Below are 20,828 nucleotides of genomic sequence, written 5' to 3'. Positions count from 1 at the left end.
TTCACTCCTGAATCCTGCAGATCATTGGTACTCAGGTCCAGCTCTTTCAGACTAGAGGAGTTGGAGCTGAGAATTGAGGCCAGAGCTTCACAGCATTCTCCTGACAGATGACAGCCATTGAGGCTGCACCCACAAAAAATAGAACACGTTAGGAACTTTGATTCATTTTGCATTTGAAATTTGCTATTAGAAATGTTTTATTAGTTTAGCTAAATGTCAATACAGTAGATCTTCAAAATATGACTAATTTGGAATTCAGATAACTAAAGATTCAGAAAACTCCAGAAAATGTCCATAAAATATTATTTAACTTTACTCTAAAGTCCACCTTTATGTCTGACTACATGATTATGAATAGAATAGGAATATAACAAAATAAACACCTTATACCATCATTAATAAACTGAATCTAAGGTACACCTTTTACTGTCATGGCAACACAAATAGAGTGAGATTGAGGTCTTGTGTTTGATAAGATGAGTGGTAATGGCGCTGCGATGCACGCAAACTGCCAAGGTTTAGTTTAGTGCTGGATTAAATAGCGGCTGTATTGCAGCACCAGCTTGATCGCTCTAATGGGAAACACGACCCACTTAACCACTTAACGGTCAAATCCCGCTGGCGGGCAAGTTTTCGTTACACCAGCCCTTCCCCCCAACATACTGGGACAATTTTCGGCATCATACAGTTGAGTGTTATAGTCATATCCAGTGTTGGGAAAGTTCACTTTCTACATGAACTAGTTCAAAGTTCAGTTCACAAATTTTAAAATGAACTAGTTCAGTTCAACGTTCATAATTCAACATTTTGAACTAAGTTCACAGTTCCAAAAAATGAACTAGTTCATAGTTCTTTTTTTCAATAAGTTGCTGTGAGCTATTCGTTTTTTCCGGTATTTTGAACATTGAGCCCACTTTGTGGTTTGTCTAGGATGAAATAGAATGGTTGAATCAAGTGTCGTAGCGAAATACAGTTTATATCGTGTTTTATTGCACATTTAGCGCATTTTGTAAATCCCATTGATTTCTGTTGGAAGGCTCATTGCTTGTTGGCCGGAAACGCAAAGGCGGGGGGGGTTCACGTTTGGTTGTAGTCTTTTTGCTCGGTTCTATCCCTACTGTTGAGACGGAGAACCGAGTGAAAAGACTACAACCAAACGTAAACACAGCCCCCCTTCCCGTTTCCGGCCAACAAACAATGAGGTATTCTAGTCCGCTGAGCTATGAGCCAGAGAATTAACGTTATGGATTGTACATATTCATAAATCGAAATTCGTCTCAGCCTTTACACCACAGATACTATAGGGTCTAAAGCATATAACGGCGTTGTCTGATTACAGTTGTATTCATTTTTCCACAATTTAACAGCTCTCGTTTTGAAAAATAATCACCGCGCCATTCGTTTCAATGGGAATCGCAATACTTTCAACATAAAGTGTACATATTTATAATTTGAAATTCGTCCCAGCCTTTATACGACAGATACTATAGGGTCAATAGCATATAACCGCATTTTCTGATTACAGTTTAATGTAACAGTAAACTGAACTCACCGCAACTTCAAATTAACCACACAGAGATTACCATGGCAGCCGGTCAAACAACGCGGCGTTCTGCGTGCGCATCCGCCGTGTTGATAAACAAATAACCCCCATATTGAACGAAGTTAAACTAAGCTAGCGTCCCGTTCACAGGCACCAGAATGAACGAGTTCACAGTAATGTTCATCAGGCAGTAATACAGTACGTTCAGTTCACGTTCGCCCAAAATATGAACGAGTTCATGAACTACCGTTCAATGAACGCGTTCGGGCACTGGTCATGTCATACACCGTTTGAAAGCTTACAATCTCAGGAATGTCATCCAATGGCAACCATATGGTGGAATAGATATTTTTGGCGAATATAGATCAAAAGTATCCTAGTGTCTTAGGTCAAAATAGCCCCCCTCACCCTCCTCCTCCCTTGGTGCATTCTAACTTTATCGTCGTGGTGGATATCTTTAGCAATGAGTTGATACTTCATGTTGGGTCTTGAAATGTTCATAAGAGTCCGCAGAAATCGAATATCAATATTATTTTAGTATAATTACATTGTGTATATGCACAAGCCATCTTATACAAAGCAGCCGAAAATAAAAAACCGAAACGCTACTCTGTTTTTTTGTAGAAAACTGCGATTCAGGGTTTGAATTCTGCAATTGTCGTCTGATTCATTGAATCCACTGTGTTTGCCAGGGTCTCACGGTGACAGAGAGCCCTCCCACATGTCTGTAAGACCAATACTTCCTTGTTTACAAGCCTTACAAGCCAATGAGGCGATCACTATCAAAACGGGACGTGTATACTTTGATTGACAGCTACACCAGCAGACAGCAAGGGTCGGGGACGGGCCTTAGATATCCTAATAGCCAATGAAAATACCTTTCCGACGATATCCATCATGTCAAACAACGTCTCAGTGTGGTTGAGAAAACAAATGCGCAAGGGGTGTGCGTAAACTAGCAGGCTCTTCCCCAGAGTCGGATAGTTAAAAATTTGATTTTTGTGTGGTTATACCTGTCTCATTACATATCAGAACGTCTGGTATGCTATTTAAATGGTTCACAAGAAAGCCCAGAGGGTAACCTTTCATTTGAGACTAATATTATGCTTCTACATGTTTGGGTTCACTTTTGTTTACAGTATGCATTTTGGGTAGCCAAAGGTATTTTTTGGAGTATCCAAAAAGACCCTGACCAGAACGAATGGACATATCATTACATAAAAGGAGCTGGAGACTTCATCTTTTATGCTTTGTTGATCTGCTTTTACACATAGCTTCACAAGACCTTGGGCTAGGGCTCAGTAGTGTTTCCAAGGGATATGGAGTTACCCAGGGTACTACAATCAGCTTGGTTTTGGAGTTGTGGGTAACCGGCCGGGAGGAAAAACAATATTATAGTCTTCCCAGCACTGTGAGAGTACATGACAGTTATTCTGATAATGTCATAAAATTCTATAGATTCCCAGCTTTCCAAAGAGACCAAGCATGTGATTAGAGGTCATACTATGAAGGAGCAATGCTCTCTAGAGTAGGCACAGTGCAAAAACAAAAAAATGGCCAAAAATGGCCCGAACACGAAGTGGTTAAGTTCCCCTGATGACACTCTGCTTTAATCAGAAAACTAGAAAAACACGTTTGAACTTTGTGCAAAGTTACGTTGAAATTTCACCGCAGCACTAGTGTATTCAAGAGCATGTAAAGAAATGCACTATTCATGATGACCCAGGGAATAAAATAAATCCTAATTGGAGGTGTGTGTGCACGTGCGTGTGTGTTCTTACCTGTGAGTGTGTCGATGGCGGAGCCGTTATGTGTATTGGCTAGTGTCGCTGTGGTGTGTGCGTGTGTGTGCTTCTGTCTATTTGTCGCTGCCTTTGTCTTGACATGGGGTGTGTGCGCATGTGTGTGTGTCTGTTTGTGTGTTTGTGTCTGTGCGTTTCCATGTATGGTGGTGCGCATGTGCGTGTGTGTGCGGTGTGTGTATGCGGTGTGTATGTGCGTGTTTGCAGTGTATGTATATGTTCGCGCGTGCTGTGTGCGTGTGCGTGCGTGCGTGCGTGCGTGCGTGCGTGTGTGTGCTGCAGGCTTCTTGGCACATGTGCACATGAGCAACTTTGAGTAACTGGTGCGACTGGCCTTTTATTATAGTAGTAAGATAGTAGCCAGTAGAAAATGTGTCTTGATTACCGAGACGACATAATTTACATATTTATTTAGACTTGTTAACATTCTGGAGGCAAATCTGTTCAATGTCCTCTGATTTGGTACTTGTGGTGTAAATGTTTGACCATTGAGTGAAACTGACCTTAGAGTTTCAATAGCACAGTGTGGACTTCTCAGTCCAGCAGAGAGCAGGTTCACTCCTGAATCCTGCAGATCATTGGTACTCAGGTCCAGCTCTCTCAGACCAGAGGAGGTGGAGCTGAGAACTGAGGCCAGAGCTTCACAGCATTTCTCTGACAGACTACAGCCATTCAGCCTAAACATACAACAGACAAAACACATAAAGAACTGTGATTAAGGGCGCACTCACCCTAGGCCATAAGTCTGTTTTACACCTGTACCGTGCTCAAGTCTAGATTGTTTGGCTAGTGTGAGCACGCCAACCGTACTCAAGTCCACTTCAATTCTGTGGCATGAGCACACTTGGGAGAGGTGCGATCAGTTGTTTAAACTTGAATTTTCCGCTCACGGGGCCGTGCAGCGTCTTCTCGTCTGCCTCCACCGGGTCAAAGGGCACTATAGAAGCTCGATAAATCTGCGTTAAATTTTTGAATGCGTTATTTTTTCTGTGATTAATTAATCAAAATGGACGCGTTATTTTGACAGCCCGAGTTTAAATAGCATTTAGCTGGGCGATATCTAGAGAGAATAAAGTATTGTCTCTTCCCTCTCTCTCCTTTCCCGCTCACTCGTGACCTCTCACCCTTCCCCCAGAAGACCCTGAAGTCTATTTATCAACGCATCCTGTTGGTTGTGCTATAATTACCGACAAAAACTTCATGGGAATGTAAAGTGAACTTAAATATAATAAAACTATAATAAATAAAAGCACTAATAATGTTGACATATATTATGAAATAGTCTAGGCTACTTTTTGTGGAAATCTGAGTCTGGAATCTGCCCTCACCTACATCAATCAATTACTTGTCATTGTTTTCTCTTGGTGTGTGTATGCAAACGTGATTACTTAATTAATTGAAGACAAACTAATAGGCCTATGCGAGTAATAAGGGTGCATGCCTATAATTTACAACGAGGAGCAAAAATTATATTTGCTGCACTGCATTCGAGATGTTGTGGACACGGTGGAAAATCCAAGGAAAGACACCATCACTACGCTCCGAAGAAAGGCTATTTGGGATAATCTGTCAAACACATTCAACTGTAGATTTCCAAGCAGAAGACCGAGCAACCCGACACATTTAAGAAATCTACAAAGCTCTTGCTGATTAGCGCGACCAAGACCCCGTATTGTACTGAAGGCCTATCTGGCGTAATAAATGTAAATGTATCATAACTATTAATAATAATATCCATAAAACTAATTATCTGTGTGTGTCGGTTATGATGGAGCCTTGTTTCATCCTGCAAACTGGTTTAGTCTCCTCTAAAACCACGTCAGTTTCGAGATTAGACTAACACGCACAAAATACCCCCTCTAGTGTCTGATGTGAATTTCTCTGAAGACACAGCAATGGAGATCAAGATAAAACGCAGCGTCAGGTTAAACCACAAGTACATGTTACACAGCAATGGAGTTTAAGACGTCACGTGACTTCTTGAGTTTAAAACTATTACTAACTATAAAAAGTGGCTAAGCTAGCGACAGAGCAATTGCCCCAACGCGTCCATATAAGCAAACGTACTGAATAGTAGACATTGATTGCTAGATATTTCATTTAAAGCAGTATTTAATTAATAATTTTGTTAATTCTTGGCTTTCCTTATTTATTATTTGAATTTGACTTTTCACCCTGGTTACAAAGAAATGTGTGTATTGCGATGCAAAAAAAAGCATGTTATTTTAATTTGAATATTCTACTAATAGGTATATTGGGTTGTTATAATAAATGATATTAGTGATCCTATAGAGATGTTTTATATATTATTATAACGTTTATATTCTAGCATTATGTTTATTGATTTGTGTGTATTGTAATACATGTTATTAGTGAACCTACAGAGATGTTTTGGAGGCTTTGACCACTGGCAGCAACCTCAGAAGACCCTCCTCTGAAGCAGAGTATTTGTTCAGGTCAAACACGTCCAGCACCTCTTCTGATGACAGTAAGATGAAGACCAGAGCTGACCACTGAGCAGGAGAGAGAGATTCTTTGGAGAGTCTTCCTGATGTCAGGGACTGTTGGATCTCCTCCACTAGAGAACAGTCATTTAGCTCATTCAGACAGTGGAACAGATTGATTCTTTGCTCTGTAGAGAGATCTCCACCTATCTTCTTCTTAATGTAAGAGCCCATTTTCTTACTGGTCTTTGAGCTACTTACTGTCTTTCCCAACAGTCTTCGTAGGACAATCTGATTGGTCTCCAGAGAGAGGCCCAGGAGGAAGCGGAGGAACAAGTCCAGGCGTCCGTCCTCAATCTGTAAGGCCTTGTCCACAGCACTCTGGTAGAGTTGGACATTTCCTTTGTTTCTAGAAAAAATAGACCAGAGGAATTGTCGTTGTCCTGAGAGCAGATTGACCCCAGTGTCAATGAATGACATAAAGACATAAAGGGCAGCCAGAAACTCCTGGATGCTCAGGTGGACAAAGCAGAACACCTTGTCCTGGTACAGCCCACACTCCTCTTTAAAGATCTTGGTGAACACTCCTGAGTACAATGAGGCTGCTCCGATATCGATGTCACACTCTGCCAGGTCTGCCTCGTAGAAGATCAGGTGGCCTTTCTCCAGCTGGTTAAAAGCCAGTTTTCCCAGAGAAACAATGATCTCCCTGCTCTGTGAACTCCACTCTGTTTCAGCTATCGACCGATACTTCCTGTCCCCCAGCATGGACTGAACCCTCAGGAAGTGGCTGTACATCTGAGTCATGGTCTTGGGCATCTCTTCTCCCAGCTGGGATGTTTTGAAGAAGTTGTCCAGAACTGTAGCAGTGATCCAACAGAAGACTGGGATGTGACACATGATGTGGAGGCTTCGTGATTTCTTGATGTGGGCGATGATTGTTTTGGCCAGTGTCTCCTCTGTGAATCTCTTCCTGAAGTACGCCTCTTTCTGTGGATCAGTGAACCCTCTCACCTCTGTCACTAAGTCAATACATTCAGCAGGGATCCTATTGGCTGCCGCAGGGCGTGTGGTTATCCAGATGCAAGCAGAGGTAAGTAGGTTGCCCCTGATGAGGTTTGTCAGCAGCACATCCACCGAGGTGACCTCTGTGACATCAGTACAGATCGGGTTTCTCTGGAAGTCCAGAGGAAGTCGACACTCATCCAGACCATCAAAGATGAAGACAACCTGGAACAGGTCGTATCTACAGATTCCTGCTTCTTTGGTCTCATTAAAGAAGTGACAAAGAAGTCCCACCAAGCTAAACTCTTTCACTTCTAGTAAATTCAGCTCTCTGAAAGTGAAGAAAAACGTGAAGTGTATGTCCTGATTGGCCTTGTCTTCAGCCCAGTCCAGAGAGAACTTGTGTGTTAAGACGGTTTTACCAATGCCGGCCACTCCAGTTGTCATAATTGTCCTTGGTTTTTTCAGTGGTTTATCTTGTCCAGGTAAGGGTTTAAAAATGTCCTCACATCTGATTGGTGTTTCCTCCATGGCTGGTTTCCTGGAAGCTGTTTCAATCAGTCTGACCTCATGCTCCTGGTTGACCTCTCCGCTGCCTCTCTCTGTGATGAAGATCTCTGTGTAAAACTCATTCAGAGGTGTTGAATGTCCTGCTTTAGCGATTCCCTCAAACACAGACCCGAACTTCTTCTGCAAATTGGATTTTATTTTATCTTGGCACTCGACAGCAGCAGATCCTAAATGGGAAAAAAACAGAAGACATCAGTTAGTGTATTGTGATCAGTGGAAACAGAGGAAACAGGTCAATATTTCCTTTAAATTATAAACTTCATGATATTGATTGGCTTCATTACTTGTGGTCGGAGAAGTTGGTCTTGAGAAGGACTTCATGTTACAGATTCAAAATCTTCAAGACTATTTTGTTATTTCCACAGCAATATGATTGGTCTAATGATAGCAATACTGATAGTGTATCAGTGGGAAGTGACTTACTATGCTGATATAACCAGATAGTTCTGCATCTCTTCCACTGAGTTATTCTGCTGTTGGTATGCTGTACAATGTCTAAAGGTGTTATTGCATCGTTTTTTTTATTCATTTTGCGGTGGTCACTAGTAGCAATAAATCCCCTGTGAGTCAGTTTTGGTGAAAAAATGCTCTGGTGCTCCTGTTTCACGCTGTTCTAGTGTGGAGGAGGAGGTTGGTGGGGAGGAACGCCAGGATTTTGGCTCTTACTCATGAATATTCATGACATCCAAATGTCTCGCCTCTGACAGGCTAACAGCACTGTCCGTCATAGAAATACAAACAATTAAACTACCAGAGAGAATCAGAGAGAGGGAGAAGGAGAGAGAGACAGAGAGAGTGACACAGAGAGATATTTTGGCCAAGATAGAAGAGTTGAGGAAGAAATGGTTGGATTGGACATTCATTCACCGTGAGCGCGGCCCGGGCACTCCGGCGACTCCCAGCCGTCACAACTCCCGTCGTGCACCGGTACCGTGGTGCCGGACCAGTAATACATATCTGGATCAAACCATTTAACCTGATACCCCCACTACCCTACATATCTGGATCAAACCATTTAACCTGATACCCCCACTATAACCCCTACATATCTGGATCAAACCATTTAACCTGATACCCCCACTATAACCCTACATATCTGGATCAAACCATTTAACCTGATAACCCCACTATAACCCTACATATCTGGATCAAACCATTTAACCTGATATTAGGGCTGGCCCGAATGCCATTTTTCAGGCTTTGAATACTCGTTGGTTTTTCGAGCGAGTATTCGAAGAAAAACGCACCATCAAAAACAACATTAGTAATCCCTATATATTCCCTGGAACCGATTTTGACAGTGTCTGCATATTTTGTTGAAGATTTAATAGCTTTTGAACGTTAATTATTAGGCCTAAGTAAGTTCCAAATCAGCTGTCCTCTGCCATATCAGCCCTTACGGGAGCTTTTCAATTCATCCAGGAACGTGTATCTTTTCAGGGAATTTGTACAATAAATCCATAACAAATACCGAATACTGATCGTCTTATGTGCCCATATTATATCCATTATATTGACCGGGTATTCGCAAGACGCTCACGCTCTGCAGCGTGAGCGTCTTGCGCGGCGCTGTACAGCGAACGTAAACAAACAGCTAAGCTACGGTTAAAATTTCGCTAAGCATTACTTTTCCTCCCGAGATCCCGCTAATGTTGTGTTATAAAGTTAAGGGAAACAAGATATCTATTCTTCCTCCAACTCTCTCGCTTCTCTGCTTGGTGTCGCTTATAGTTTGGCTCCCTCGCTCTGGTAACGTTACGTAGCAAAAAACGAAGCTCAGAATACTGATTTAAGCTTTGAATACTAATTTTCCGTACGAGTATTCGAATATTAAAATAATTCGGGCCAGCCCTAGTAACTACAGTGCAGGCCCATTGGGGCACAGAGCTCGGAGGAACCCGTTTTCTAGGCTCCACGGTGAGTGGTCTCATGGCCCAGTCAGGGCAGCTGCACGTGTTGACAGGGCCTGGTGCTGGAGCACTGATCGGCTAAAGTACCTTAGCTAAAAAGTACTTTTTCAGCATTTGCATATGAAGTACCTAACCTTTATTCCCATCCTATGCTGGTTCTTTCCAGCTTCCACCAGTTAATTTATTAGTTGAAAAGACGAATTGATCTCAACAGTTTGGGATTCTGGGATATTCTTTATGTTGACTGCCAGTAATCCATTGCTACGACTTCACTGAAGTTGGTCCACAGTTGTCATCCCTTTCCCGAGATTATTTTCTTTTATGCGAGGGAAAGACGTGACTATCGTGGTGAAAATTAGCCCTCCATCATTAATGGCCATCAATCAGTCAGTTAGCCCGTTACTGTTTGGGGGAATCCATGTGCAGAGGGGGAATAAACCATTTTGTGCTTGTCGATCACCATTTTGTGCTTTCTGGAAGGGGTCTGGAAGAGGTAATACTAATTAGAGATTTAGTATTACCACTTTAAAAATGAGTGTCAGGGGTTAAGGTGAGGGTTACCAAACTATAAAAGGTATCCTGTCAAACTAGAATTAACACCATTGAGCCAAGGAATACGGAAGCACTAAGTAAAACCCCTACCTCTCAAAAAAGGTAAAATGTATGCCACACAAATGCAATCCCGAGTGGATGATAATGATCACTGGATCCCAGTGGATTAAAGGACAAAGAAGCTCCCCTCTTGTTAAAACAAAGCTGGCAGAGACCGTTTCTTCAAAAGTAGATTAATGGTAACAACTTACCCACACCAGCAGGAGAAGACATCAGACCCAGGGTGGAGCATAAGTGTTGGTCCCTCTTCTTCATACTATCAATCATCGCTTGACTTGCTCTCTCCCCTTTACCGATCACCATGTCGATCAGACGACGTGCTTGGTCTGCTTTGGTCCTCTCGGCCATCACGTAGTCCTTTTCCTCAGAACTGAACACCTTCTGCTGCCAAAGGTCATCCAGGAGACCTTTGATAGCTGGTTCTGAAACTCCCTTCACAAATTCAGAACGGATCCTTCGAAGTTCCCCTGGAAGAGAAATCAAAAGGCAATATGAAATGACAATGAGCAAACACGATACTGGATTCATTAAACTCATCTTTATTGGGGTAAAGATAAAACCGTTTTTTGCACCAACTTGTTCACTCACAACATAAAAAAAATCCTTAAAACGAACAACTCTGATAGTTCATTGTTTCTAATTCAGATCAATAATTCAACTTGAGGTCACGTGACTACGAGGCATGGCACGGTAACTTCCTCTGCAAGGTAACCTTAACACCTTTATTGTTGCTCTAAATATTTGCAAACAAACTTCAAAGTAACGGAAAAGGTGCCTAAGATAAGGACGCGTTAGTCAGGTGTTGGAAATCGCAAAGAGACTGGGCAAACTGTAAAGCAGCGTGATACCAGTTGGCGAGCTACCAAACAAATCTTGGCAGACAAAGAAACACCCAGCTGTGCCTTAACATTAGTTCACGGACAGGGAATGGACTAAGATTTGTTCTCCTTTTTGTTATGTGTGCATCTGCCTTTTGGCAATCTCTTTGTATGTTAGTTGCTTTCCCCCAGCCATGTGCGTGCAGACCCTTTATAATTCCAGGGCAAATTTTTGTTAATTCTATTCTTAATTATTTTCTGCTCCTGTCAGCAAATTAATGGGTAAAGTTTTTCAATGTAGAAAAAGATATTATGACCACTATTGAACTACTGCGTTGGAATGTAAAAGGTATTTCCAATAAAACAAAGAGATATAAAATAATAACACATTTGAAATCCATGGAAAGTGATGTGGCAATGTTACAGGAGACACATTTAAAGAATACAGAAGCTGTTAAGTTAAGACAGAGATGGGTCGGTCAGGTTTTTTCAGCACCGGGTACAGGGGCCTCTAGAGGTGTCCGTACTTTAATAGCTAAACATTAGGTTAACCCAAGAAATAGTGGACAAAGATGGTAGATATATCATTATATCGGGTGTCTTACACAACATATGTGGTAGAAATTAACCTTACATTTTATGTTAAACTATGATTATTATTAGGCCTACATATCATATAGATACTTTAATAGTGGAAAACAGCTGATCACCTTTAGCCTAGATGTTATTTGCCATGTGGCACCAGTGAGTGAGTCCAGTCCATTCCCATCTGATGTGTCACACCAGTAAGAGAGTCCAGTCTACTCCCATTTTGATGTACTCTCTGAAGACAATGCTTACATTCACACGTGTGCATCATCTCTGTTTGTATAAAGATAATATATGTTCTACGGTCACATTGGGATCCAGAAGACATGAGAATATGCTGACATCCACACAGTATGACCCAGAAAAACATTCAATGCACATCAATATTTGATGAAAGTCCAACTTTGTATTGTGTAAAGGATTGGGGATATAAGGAGCTGTCCGAGATTCATTCAGCAGTGTGTATTCGCGAATACCATTCGGCTTTGTTGTCTCTCGTTTGCGGGTGGCAATAAACTCTCCATCTATACTTGACCTGGACTCTCCGATTCCTCTTCGCTTATAGCTAGTTGAAGTGAATTAGATAAGTTGTTATTAGAAATCCCACCACATTTGGCGTCACGACCAGAACTGAGGAACAGAGACAGCCCGGCTGCTGGACTGCGGGATGGGGCACGAGCGGATCACACAACCCTAGCGCTCATCAAACTCCCTGTAAAGTTGACTTACCATTAATTAATACGGTTGTTTGATCTGTTCATCGATCATTTGCGTAACTTGTAATCCGTTTCTACCCACCACTGGAAAATAGTCAATCCTCTTATTAAATTTTCCTGTGAGGTAATAGTTACACAGAAGTGTCTCCCTTTCAATGGAGCATACTTACCTTCATGCCCTATATGGAGTAACCCCTATTAAAAGCGGGTGGAAAACATTAACAAACAAATCTGATACCCCAACATAACCCTACACATCTGGATCAAACCATTTAACCTGATGCCCCCACAATAACCCAATATTTCTGGATCAAACAATTTAACCTGATACCCCAACATAACCCTACATATCTTGATCAAACCATTTAACCTGATACCCCTACACAATCTAGATCAAACCTTTTAACCTCATACCCCACGATAACCCTTCATATCTGGATCAAACAATTGAATCTGATCCCCCCACAACAACCCTACATATCTGGATCAATACTAACGCAATAACCCTACATACTGTATCGGGATCAAACCATTTAACCCCCAAGAGGAAAGATATCTCCACATTGAAGTAAAAAAGTTAGAATTTAGTCTGAACAGAACAAATAATAGTCTCATACTGTTCTTAAAATTAGAAATTCTCCTGTTGTTGTTAGGGCCAATTTATTCTTAGTTTTATTTCAGTGAAAATTACCTCCCATCCCACTGCTGGCACTTTTATGTTGGTTTGAGATGCCTCCTGGAACTCAATATAGGTAAACAGGATGTAAGGCCCATTTGGGGGCCGCATTAGGAACACGCCATACAGTCTGGAGCGATATCGCTTTTTGACCACGAATGCAAAGAAGAACACTAACACGAATGCAAACACGAATACAAACACGAATACAAACACGAATACAAACACGAATAAGAATAGCCGATACGCCCCTCCTCTCTGGAGGGGCGTCTATCTTTAAGCTCAGGAGGTATACCCATAGAGCGGTCACTCTTCATGGAGACACAGCTGGGTCCAGGGGGGTCTGCTCTCTCCTGCTGCTCTGGGCTTTAACACAACACACACACACACACACACACACACACACACACACACACACACACACACACACACACACACACACACACACACACACACACACACACACACAGCTGTTACTCAGACTAATGATGCAGTCATCACTGCTGAGCTCTGAGATGGACAACAGTCACAGACAGAGAGATGCTCTTCTTACCTCTTAGCTTTGCTCTGGCGGCCATGTTCCCCAGACAGAGTGGTCTTAGAGGTAGAACCCCCATCCTCTCTCTCCTCATCCATAGAAGACTGGAGACCTGGACACAAACACAACTCCTTCTGAATTTTAGCTGTTTATTGAGAGAGAAGATCATTGTGACTGCGTCACACTAAAGCATTATGGACGTCATAGAACATAAATATGAACCCCATGATATAACCACACTGCCCTCACCACAGTACAGATGTGTACAGCAGATAGAAACTGAGAGATGAGAATTAAACACCTTGGAGACTGTCACAGTTCTTAAACTACAACCCAAAAAAGTAGATGCAATAGCCTTGAAAAATTCATCCTGGCATAATTTAGGGCTGAGCGATTAATCAAATTCAAATCGAAATCGCATTGTAATAGAACGTGTTATGCAAATCGCAAAATAAAAGAAAAGTGATTTGTTACCGTTACTGACTGGAAATCAGTACGATTCATTCATTTTTTTATTTTACAATTCAATAGTTAAATAAAGAAGTTTATAATCTAAATTAATCTCAACACATCGGCCTGGCCTAAAGGAAAGAGCAGTTTTTATGTTGACTGCTTCCAATTGGTCATACTAACAAATGATTTCTTTCTTTCGTATTGAATAATACACAACATTGGGACCTAATCAATTATAAAAATCGCACATTAAATCGCAATCGAAATATTGGTCAAAATTATCGCAATTAGATTATTTCCCCAAAACGTTCAGCCCTAAAAAGTAGAGAACTTTTGAACAATTTCTCCACTGGAACAAAGTCTGAGTTCTGTCACTTCACTGAACTACAGATCTGATAGATAGTAAAATCTACTGGTGAAGCGTGTTACGTATTTTAGGAACACAAGCTGTATTTCCCTCACTTAACCAATAGGGGGTAGGACCAAACATATAAGCCGTAAATACTACACATAGCCACAAGGGAAAGCAGGACATTACTGAAGGCTGCAATAGATACTTTAGCCACAGAGGGCAGCACCACAGACCAGGCGAGGAAAACCGAGGATTACGTCACACCGGTTCCTCTCCAAGTCTTCCGGTCCTCGCTGAATCCATAAGAAGCCCCCCTGGCCATGAAAACAATAGAACTCTCCCGGCAGCGACTAGACATACGTGGGTTTATGACTTTGATCAGCTAGGAGAATACTCTCGCACGTGCTTAGAACACATCTTCAATCTCTCTTTACTTCAGAGCATCAGTTTACCATACCGAAAATACTTTATACAAATAAAGTCTCTTTAAAGCTATTCCTTTGGATTCGACCCCTCTTTCCATGAAGAACATTGCAAGCGCAACACGATTTGGTATCCTCGTATGACCAACGAGTCTCTCTCTTGCTCTATGGCTCCAGCTGTGGTTTAAGCCGTAGGAATCGAGTCTAGACCCACATCTATTAAACTGTAGATCCCCAGTCGCTAGCCTGGCTCCGCCCGCCTAAGTAGCCTACTCCCGCTCAATTTGAATTTCCCTTCAGTGCTACAAATGAAATGTGTACAAGAGTCTGGTAGGACATGGCTACAGTCGCTACGCACACATATTTAACTTAAATATCAGCACATTAAAATGACTTCTGTCATGACCTTCTTTTAATTTGGAGTAGCATCAAGACAAATGAAACACTTGAATATTGAACGCAGTGTTCGATTTACCACACAGGTCAGAAAAGCAGTGAAACATGAACTAACGTTGTATTCTCTACAGTAAACTCATTTTTATATACCAGTAACCTAAAGACAATATAAACGGTAGTAAACTGGTTGTTCATTATTATATAGCAGTAACCTAAAGACAATATAAACGGTAGTAAACTGGTTGTTCATTATTATATACCAGTAACCTAAAGACAATATAAACGGTAGTAAACTGGCTGTTCATTATTATATACCAGTAAACTAAAGACAATATAAACGGTAGTAAACTGGTTGATCATTATTATATACCAGTAACCTTAAGACAATATAAACGGTAGTAAACTGGTTGTTCATTATTATATACCACTAACCTAAAGACAATATAAACGGTGGTTAACTGGTTGATCATTATTATATACCAGTAACCTAAAGACAATATAAACGGTAGTAAACTGGTTGATCATTATTATATACCAGGAACCTAAAGACAATATAAACGGTAGTAAACTGGTTGATCATTATTATATACCAGGAACCTAAAGACAATATAAACGGTGGTAAACTGGTTGATCATTATATTCCAGCAACCCACAGACAATATAAACGCTAGTCAACTGTCGACCTACCTTACCTTATCTACTCCGGGATTAAAATGCGTCCATATGGTATAAAGTTGTAAAAGTATGAATGTAAGTGAAGAAATGGAGGTTAAAGTGTTCATAAAACAAGTTAATCAGGTGAAAGGTTTTAAAAGCGGAGGAAGGGCTGACGGACCGTTAGATGAGGAAGTGAAGGAGCCGCCACGCTCAGTGAGTGTCACGTGTTTTCGGGGAACAAGAAGGCGCGCATAGACACAAACACAAACAGACACACACATACTGGCTCAGTATGAGTATACAAGATAATGGCTCAGTATGAGTATAAGTACACACGATACTGGCTCAGTATGAGTATAAGTACACAGGATACTGGCTCAGTATGTGTATAAGTAGACAGGAAACTGGCTCAGTATGAGTATAAGTACACAGGATACTGGCTCAGTATGAGTATAAGTACACAGGATACTGGCTCAGTATGAGTCACTCATTATTATATACCAGTAACCTAAAAACAATATAAACGGTAGTAAACAGGTTGTTCATTATTATATACCAGTAACCTACAGACAATATAAACGGTAGTAAACAGGTTGTTCATTATTATATACCAGTAACCTAAAGACAATATAAACGGTAGTAAACAGGTTGTTCATTATTATATACCAGTAACCTACAGACAATATAAACGGTAGTACACTGGTTGATCATTATTATATACCACTAACCTACAGACAATATAAACTGGTTGTTCATTATTATATACCAGTAACCTACAGACAATATAACCGGTATAAACTGGTTGATCATTATTATATACCAGTAACCTAAAGACAATATAAACGGTAGTAAACTGTCGGCCTACCTTATCTATTCTGGGATTAAAATGCGTCCATACTGTATAAAGTAATACAGATATAAATGTAAGGGAAGAAACTGAGGTTGAAGTGTTCCCAAAACAAGTTAATCAGGTGAAAGGGATAAGAACGGATCTAGAGAAAGATTGCTCTTCATGGCCGCTCACTGAGGAAGAATGTAGTTCAGATGAGGAAGTTGTTTGAACGTCTCAGGGAGGAAGTGATGCAACTCATCTGGCATCACGTGATTTTATGTAAGGTGAAGGTTTGACACCTCAGACACGCACACATGCATGATCGTAAACACACTGATGCACACACACATGCAAACACGCGGGGACATGCACACACACAGACACACACTAACACTCACAAACACACACACACACGAGTTGGGAGTCGAGCAGCGGCGTTCTGCACAAGCCGGGGGCTTTTCGTGGTGAGTCGGTTGAACCAGAGATCAGCGCATCACGCCGTCTAGTGCTGAGGATGCGTGGGAGAGCGTCTCGGCTTCCGCTGCGGTCGACTTTGGTCTGACTCGAGCAACGTCTCTCAGAGGAGAGAAGGCGGTTCTGGGGATCCTTCTTACATGTTGATCATAAGGAAGCATCGGGCCCAACAGAACCCCCAGACTCTGTACCCAGGACCTCTGGGAGACAGTGGAGCCATCACAGTGGGCCCCCCCCCCCCCCTCACAGTGTGACCTCTGGGAGACAGTGGAGCCATCACAGTGTGACCCCCCCCCCCCCCCACAGTGTGACCTCTGGGAGACAGTGGAGCCATCACAGTGTGACCCCCCCTCCCCCCTCAGCTCCCCGCTGTCAGGGCAACCACACTAGAAGTATGTTGAGGTACTCTAATTCAAGCTGCACGTAGTCACGCCCTCCATGGAGGACCTGTTGAATGAGGGGGGGGGGAGGGGGCTCAGAGACCCAGGCCGCGTTCGCCACGCCGTGATACCCAGGAGCCCCAACAGGAGTCAGATCCCGGGGTTCAGATCCCACCGTCGTCACAGAGACAGTCGGTGAACGTCCCGCTCCGCTCCGAGCGCAGGGCTCGCTCTCCTGGTGGCGCAGGAGGGCCCGTTGGTACTCTGATGGACGTCAGGACCCAGGAGGGCCCGTTGGTACTCTGATGGACGTCAGGACCCAGGGCTCGCTCTCCTGGTGGCGCTGGAGGGCCCGTTGGTACTCTGATGGACGTCAGGACCCAGGGCTCGCTCTCCTGGTGGCGCTGGAGGGCCCGTTGGTACTCTGATGGACGTCAGGACCCAGGGCTCGCTCTCCTGGCGGCGCTGGAGGGACCGTTGGTACTCTGATGGACGTCAGGACCCAGGGCTCGCTCTCCTTGTGGCGCTGGAGGGCCCGTTGGTACTCTGATGGACGTCAGGACCCAGGGCTCGCTCTCCTGGTGGCGCTGGAGGGCCCGTTGGTACTCTGATGGACGTCAGGACCCAGGGCTCGCTCTCCTGGTGGCGCAGGAGGGCCCGTTGGTACTCTGATGGACGTCAGGACCCAGGGCTCGCTCTCCTGGTGGCGCTGGAGGGCCCGTTGGTACTCTGATGGACGTCAGGACCCAGGGCTCGCTCTCCTGGTGGCGCTGGAGGGCCCGTTGGTACTCTGATGGACGTCAGGACCCAGGGCTCGCTCTCCTGGTGGCGCTGGAGGGCCCGTTGGTACTCTGATGGACGTCAGGACCCAGGAGGGCCCGTTGGTACTGTGATGGACGTCAGGACCCAGGAGGGCCCGTTGGTACTCTGATGGACGTCAGGACCCAGGAGGGCCCGTTGGTACTCTGATGGACGTCAGGACCCAGGGACACCGGCGGGCGGCGAGGTGTGTGTGGTTGTGTGGAGCTCTGTGTGGGCAGCTTCACTTTCTGGTTGAGGAGTGGATAGCTGGGTGGGGAACTGGACTCTCTCGGCCTGACACAGGACCTGGTCCCGCTCCCCTGGGGGTCCACAAGACTTTCATTGTTTTAGCTTTTTCTTTCTCCTCGTCTCTGTTTGTTTCATACCATTCTTGATGGTATGAAACAAACAGATTGAACATTAGATGAGCTCATATGCGCTCATCTAATGTAAGGATCTTATTATAAAACGAGGCATTGATAGCTTTGTAAGTGTACAGATTGTTTATTAAAAATGACATTTTATACACACATTACCATCAGTAGTTCTCCCGTCGACGCCATCTTATTTTTAAGACTCGATAAGTAGATTGACGAACACAGAGATTGTGACATCCGTCAACAACACGCAAGCTCTGTGTTCGCCAATCTACTTATCGAAACTCCTGAAAATATACACAATATTGTAATATGAACATTTTAAGATTAAACATCAATCAATAATTAAAATACATTTGACATTAGAAATATAGTCTTCGTAAAACCTTCGTAGTTAACCTTATTGAAGATCTTCAAAGTCTCATCCTTTCATGGTTTATCAAGATCAACTTTCAGAAGTGTAGCACTTATTATAGTTGAGTACATTACAGTTCAATTTAAATCAGTAAACACAATGTGTGTGTGTGTGTGTGTGACTGTGTGTGTGTTGATATATACATGTTAGTGTAGTCTGTGTGTGTGTGTGTTTATATATACATGTGTGTTTAGTCCCTGCGCGTGTGTGTTTATATATGCATATCTGTGTGTGTGTCTGTTCATATCTGCGTGCGTGTTTGTGTGTTCATATCTGCGTGTGTGTGTGTTCATATATGTGTGTGGTTTGTGTGCGTACATGTATGTCTGATTATAAATGTGTGTGTGGTGTGGGCATGCAGTTGCACGTGCATTTATATATGCACGTGTGAATGTGTGCTTGCGTTTGCATGTGTGTGTCTGTGTGTATATTTGAGCGTATATATATGTGTGTGTGTGCCCGCATGCGTGTGTGTTCATATGTATGTGTGTGTTCATATATATGTGTGTGTGTGTGTTGTGGTAACCGGCTCCGTGAATGAGCCGGGTTCCAAGGATCAGACACGAGGCAGCGATGGGTTAAGCCGTATTCAGCGTTCATTCAGAAGTCTCTCAGGATGCGGTGGCGCTCTAGGGTCTCCGTGAGCCTCTAGGTCTCGCGTTCGTTGCGTAATCCCGGACTGTCCCTGCTCCCGCTCCGTAGCCCCACTTATGCCGGTTCCGGGTCTTCCTCCTCCCAGCCGCCAGGTGTCCCCCATCCCGCTGATTGGGGGGAAGGTCCAGGTGCTCCCTGTCGCCGGCTGGTGGGTGGCGGCGGTATACCCCGTCCTCCACTGTCCCTCGGACCCGTCCGGGCCGAGGGTTCAGGGGCGGGATGCCCCAGTGTGAGTGTTCATATATATTTGTGTGTGTGTGTTCATATATACAGGTGTGTGTGTGTGTTCATATATACATGTGTGTGTGTGTGTGTGTGTCTTTCTAAAAGTGTTTGTGTGTGCGCGCGTGTTTGTGTTCATATATACGTGTGTGTGTTCATATGTACGTGTTTGTGTGTGTGTGTTAATATATGCGGGCGTGTATTCATGTGTGTCCTTAGACTCGGAGAGAGAGAGGGAGAGAGGGGGGGAGGGAGGCACAGAGGGGCGTGGGGAGAGAGGGGGAGGGAGGGGGCGAGGGGGAGAGGGGGATAGTGAGAGAGGGGGATAGTGAGAGAGGGTGGGAGAGAGAGATGGGGGGAAAGGGAGTGAGGGAGAGAGGGAGAGAGGGAGGGGGGGAGCAAAGGAGAAAGAGATGGGGGGAGGGAGGAGAGGGAGAGTCTCTTATCCTCACTATCTCTGTTGTATTCAGGGAATGGGTTAACTTAGCGATTGTTAGTTCTTCTTGGCACTTGGTTCTAACATCCTTACTGCCGACAGAGATATGGTGTTGTTTCTTTCATCTTTGACATATTATAGGCGTCTGCTAAACGCCCTTAATGTAAAATGTAAATGTCGCAGCAAATATCAGAAGTGCAGGAAAGAGAAGACATTAAAGGTCCCATTGCATGCTACTTTATGGATTTTATGGATTCTTATATATAGGTGATAGTGGGCCCTTAATTCAGTATTTGAAGACGTTCAAGAAATTCAGCCTTGGTGCCAAATTACAGCCACTACGAGCTCTGTTTACAGTGGATATATCGCAATGGAGAGGCGCACACAGCCTATGAGCCGGTCCCACATTGAGAGAGAGCGAGAGAGAGAGAGAGAGAGAGAGAGAGAGAGAGAGAGAGAGAGAGAGAGAGAGAGAGAGAGAGAGAGAGAGAAACCGGCCGTCTGTCTGTGGTTTCTTTCTACAACTGACACAGAGACAATGAGGCACCCCCCCCCCCCCAAACAAAATCAGAAAAACCTTTGTTCTTCTATTTATAATTTCTGATTAATATATTATTATTATTACGGCACTTATGGAAGCATTATTCACTAATTAAACAAGAAATCATCGGCTGAACACACATTCAGTTGGATCCACTGAGTTGTTTATTGCAATTATGCTTCATTAACAAATAA

General features: G+C 43.3%; 1 protein-coding gene across 1 annotated transcript; it reads right to left on the bottom strand.

Moving 5' to 3' along the window:
- Window positions 1–71: 71 nt before the first annotated feature.
- Window positions 72–15,800, bottom strand: LOC115546599 (NLR family CARD domain-containing protein 3-like; the record flags this gene model as incomplete). The annotated part of the gene is made up of 7 exons (XM_030360208.1): window positions 15,538–15,800; window positions 13,238–13,334; window positions 12,980–13,050; window positions 10,078–10,353; window positions 5,728–7,531; window positions 3,849–4,022; window positions 72–123 (listed from the first exon to the last, which is right to left on the bottom strand). Coding segments are annotated over exons 2-7 (2,460 nt in total), but the record flags the coding sequence as incomplete, so codon positions are not given.
- Window positions 15,801–20,828: the final 5,028 nt, after the last annotated feature.

The sequence above is a fragment of the Gadus morhua genome, chromosome 7 (genome assembly GCF_902167405.1).
Source record: "Gadus morhua chromosome 7, gadMor3.0, whole genome shotgun sequence".
Classification (NCBI taxonomy): domain Eukaryota; kingdom Metazoa; phylum Chordata; class Actinopteri; order Gadiformes; family Gadidae; genus Gadus; species Gadus morhua.
Note: the sequence above shows the minus strand (reverse complement) of the source record. Positions and strands in the feature narration are given on the sequence as shown.